This window comes from Rosa rugosa, chromosome 4 (assembly GCF_958449725.1).
Source record: "Rosa rugosa chromosome 4, drRosRugo1.1, whole genome shotgun sequence".
Taxonomy (NCBI): domain Eukaryota; kingdom Viridiplantae; phylum Streptophyta; class Magnoliopsida; order Rosales; family Rosaceae; genus Rosa; species Rosa rugosa.
This window is the reverse complement of record NC_084823.1, coordinates 57,209,946-57,213,451: the sequence shown is the minus strand read 5'-3', so window position 1 is coordinate 57,213,451 and position 3,506 is coordinate 57,209,946. Positions and strand designations below refer to the sequence as shown.

Below are 3,506 nucleotides of genomic sequence, written 5' to 3'. Positions count from 1 at the left end.
TCATTTAAAATGTTAGTTTGATATCTATTGTTAATTTATTTTTTTATAATTTAATTATTTTTTATAAATTGGTTGTGTAACATGGTCACAAAACTATACTCACCTTAAGTCCTAGACTTGGAGAAATCCCTCAATTTTATCACTAAACTTGATTGATTTGTAAAATTTATGTATTATAAAATGAATCAACAATGCATATTATACTAACTTTACAGTTAACTGCATGTGAGAAGAGGAGGTATGAAATTTCTATGCTATGAATCCTATTGAGTGACATGTATACTTGTACCAGCTGATGGCCGACAAATCCCTCTCTTTCTCTAGTGAGTCTAGTCTCAACTACCATCATACATGCATGCACAAATTTCGTTTATATATATATTCCAAGAGACTCCATGCCAATACCCCATCTACCATACAATTCTCTGTCACCAACTAATCCCTATTCTGCTCTCCTCTCTTTCTCTCTTTGTTTCTCAATATGGGAAATGCAGCAGCTTCTTGTGCTCCTTCAATACTCTCGAACAGTACAACAGTCAAGGTCCTATTCTTCGATGGAAGATTGGAAGTCTACATCAGACCAATCAAAGCAGCAGAGCTAATGCTAGAGCATTCAGGCCAGTTTGTGGTTGAGTCTAGCAGCCTCAGAGTAGGGAACAGAATCCATGGCCTTACAGCCGATGAAGAACTCGAAAGACGAAGATTCTACTTCCTTCTTCCCATGGATCTGCTCTACTCAGTTCTCACTCATGAAGAACTCAGCTCCCTAACTTACAAGGCTTCAAGGGCACTCAAGCACAGAGGAAGCTTCAACAACTTCAGCAAGATTTTTCCGGTCCTCAGCGAGTTTTGTATGTTTCCCAACTCAGAATCAAAGACATTGGATGGTTCTGATCATCACAGTCCTGTAAGCAATTCGTTAGTGCCATTGTTGGAGAGGAGGTACTCAAAGCAAAGATCATGGAAGCCTGCATTGGAGACCATTGTTGAAACCAGTACTACATGTCCACATTGATCCTCCTCATTTCTTAATAAATTAAATTTTGGTGTTACCTAATGTATAATTTGTCTTTGAGTTTAGAAATTGTTAGTTTATTAGCTTCATGACCTGGCTTAAATGGATGAACAAGTTAAGTGAAGCCGAGTCAATTCATGTAATGAGGATTCTAGTTCAGGTTTCCAGCATGTACAAGATTAGCTGTTTCTTATATATATATATATATTTTCTATCAAAGGAATGTGGTTGGGATCATATACATAATACAGAGCTGTCTTGTTTGTCTTGATCTAATTCTGAAAATGAAAGGTGAACCTTTTTGCTATTTAGAGACTCCAGCCAGAGCCAATCAAGCAAAGCATATAATTAAACAATTAGACAGCTCATCTGCACTATTTAGTCTCTTCTCAATTTGGTACGGTTTCCAAGTTTGTAGATTCCATATATTAATAATCGGTGCCGTTCACCTGGTCACTAGCTGACCAGGGATTATATGGTCAGTGACCTTCCGATTGAAATCGGACGGTTGACAGTTCTCTAACTTTTTAAAAGATAAAAGCTGTCAACCGTCCGATTTCAATCGGACGGTCACTGACCATATAATCCTTGGTCAGCTAGTGACCAGGGGAACATCTCTGTATTAATAATAACCTTGGTATGATTAGTGTTCCACCAACATCATTATTATTTGCAAATGATGGGATCATAGTCATCATACATCGTTTTGAATTTTGTTTTAAAACATTGCTGAAACCGTTAATGACTTCCCCAATCTTTGAAATGGATTGAATTGGACTGGATTTATATTTCATAGTTGTCAATGTCTCTTTCTCATGGCCCTTCACTTGGTGAACAACCCACCGCTCCTTGGTCCTTTCACAACTTGGGCTAGCTAGCTAGCTTCTTGAATTGATCAAGGACTTTGAACACTTCCAATTCTATTTCTTCTACCCGCTAGAAATGAGACTCTTTCGGTTTCGTGGGGGCGGTCAAACAAAGCTGTTGGTCAAACTGTCTTGATAACAAATTTTATACATATGAGTTTGTAAGGTGAGGCTCTCATCAGAATTCCATAAACCTACTAAATCAATTGTTAGATGACTTGTGTGTTGTAGAATTAATATTTCAATTAAAATTAAAATCACCCATCCCACCGTTGATTTGAAAATTTTCATTGAGTCATCACTAAAGCCTCTTGTGAGTTTGTAATCAATAAAGGGTATTTTTAACTCTTTGTTGGCAAAAATTTATCTAAAACACGTTTTATGCTTCTGATATTCAATTGATGAAAAGAAACAAATTCCACACGAGAAAATTTTAACAAAAATTAACCAAACAAACTAATTAGGATATCAAATCAAATAAATTATCACCAAAGTTGTATTATTGCTACCATAAGCAACTTGTAAAGCAGCGCATTATACTCTAAATTGCGACTTTACACAAAGCAAATCGATAACTTTATGTGACTTGGCACTTCTTCAATGTGACATGATGAGGATTGAGGAAGAAAGCAAAACACACCAATAACCAAAACTCTGCTTTTCTTTTCTCCATTTTTGATTTTCCACAATAAGAAAAGTTAAATACACCGAGACAAAATAAGAGATTTAATATCGTCATTAAAAATTAAAAATTAAAAATAAAAAAGATTTACGCTAAACCGCCACTACAGATGGCAGTGAGAGCAACGGGAAATCTACACAGAACGCCGGCCGTCGACGAAGAAGCTCCGTCGTCCACATTCGACGGCGGCAGAACTCTCCCATCAGCAAACAACATCTGCCCTCCATTTCTCGGCTGCTGCGCCACCATCACCCCTTCAAGCTCCGCCGCCGTATTGTAAAACGCGCCATCGCCGAACCGCCTCTCCACCTCCAGAAACTCTCCAAGAGACGCCGGCTTAGTGCCGTCGTCTCGGCAGAGCCTCCACCACCTCCGCCGCCGCTCCGTCACTCCGGCAACCGCGGCCGCGGCGCTCTTCTTCTTCGGCTTCTTCGCCTTCCTCGAGCCGCCGCCGCCGCTGGTGCTGCCGGCGGACTGGAGCTCGCGGCGGCTCTGGCTCGGCGCTCGGAACGTTATCGCCGGGAAACTCACTCCCATTAAAGTTCCCAAGGTGGTGCTCCGATCATGAAAAAATGAGCCCGTAGACTATGATTGAAAAGTAGAAAAAAATCCGAAAAATTCATGGCGAAATTTACGATAAAAATTAGTGACGCAATTTAGTGATTCGAAAAAACTAGACATGATATGGAAATGAGAGATACCTCAGTGTCGAGATCGGAGGAGGAGACGGAGGAATTGGTGGGAGATGAAGGTGGAGGAAGCAGGTCATTTCTTGGATCTAGCATATTTCTCTTCTTTCTGGTCCCGGTCCTCTTCTTCTTCGTTTTTGAAATTTGAAGGCTTTTATGTCTTTATGCGAGAAATGTGAAGATGATAGAGTCTGGGCCTTTGTTTTTGGGTGACTGGGTCTGATAGAGAGAGTGAGAAGTACCCGAGAAAGATG

General features: G+C 40.0%; 2 protein-coding genes across 2 annotated transcripts; one reads left to right on the top strand and one right to left on the bottom strand.

Moving 5' to 3' along the window:
* Positions 1 to 369: 369 nt before the first annotated feature.
* Positions 370 to 1,236, top strand: LOC133707538 (uncharacterized). The gene has a single exon (XM_062133188.1). The coding sequence runs from the start codon at positions 482 to 484 to the stop codon at positions 1,013 to 1,015; it is 534 nt and encodes a 177-aa protein (XP_061989172.1). The 5' UTR covers positions 370 to 481; the 3' UTR covers positions 1,016 to 1,236.
* A 1,111-nt stretch (positions 1,237 to 2,347) lies between these two features.
* On the bottom strand, positions 2,348 to 3,506 carry LOC133746089 (uncharacterized protein At3g17950). The gene is made up of 2 exons (XM_062174252.1): positions 3,265 to 3,506; positions 2,348 to 3,148 (listed from the first exon to the last, which is right to left on the bottom strand). Exons 1-2 carry the CDS (start codon positions 3,346 to 3,348, stop codon positions 2,651 to 2,653), a joined length of 582 nt encoding a protein of 193 aa, XP_062030236.1. The 5' UTR covers positions 3,349 to 3,506; the 3' UTR covers positions 2,348 to 2,650.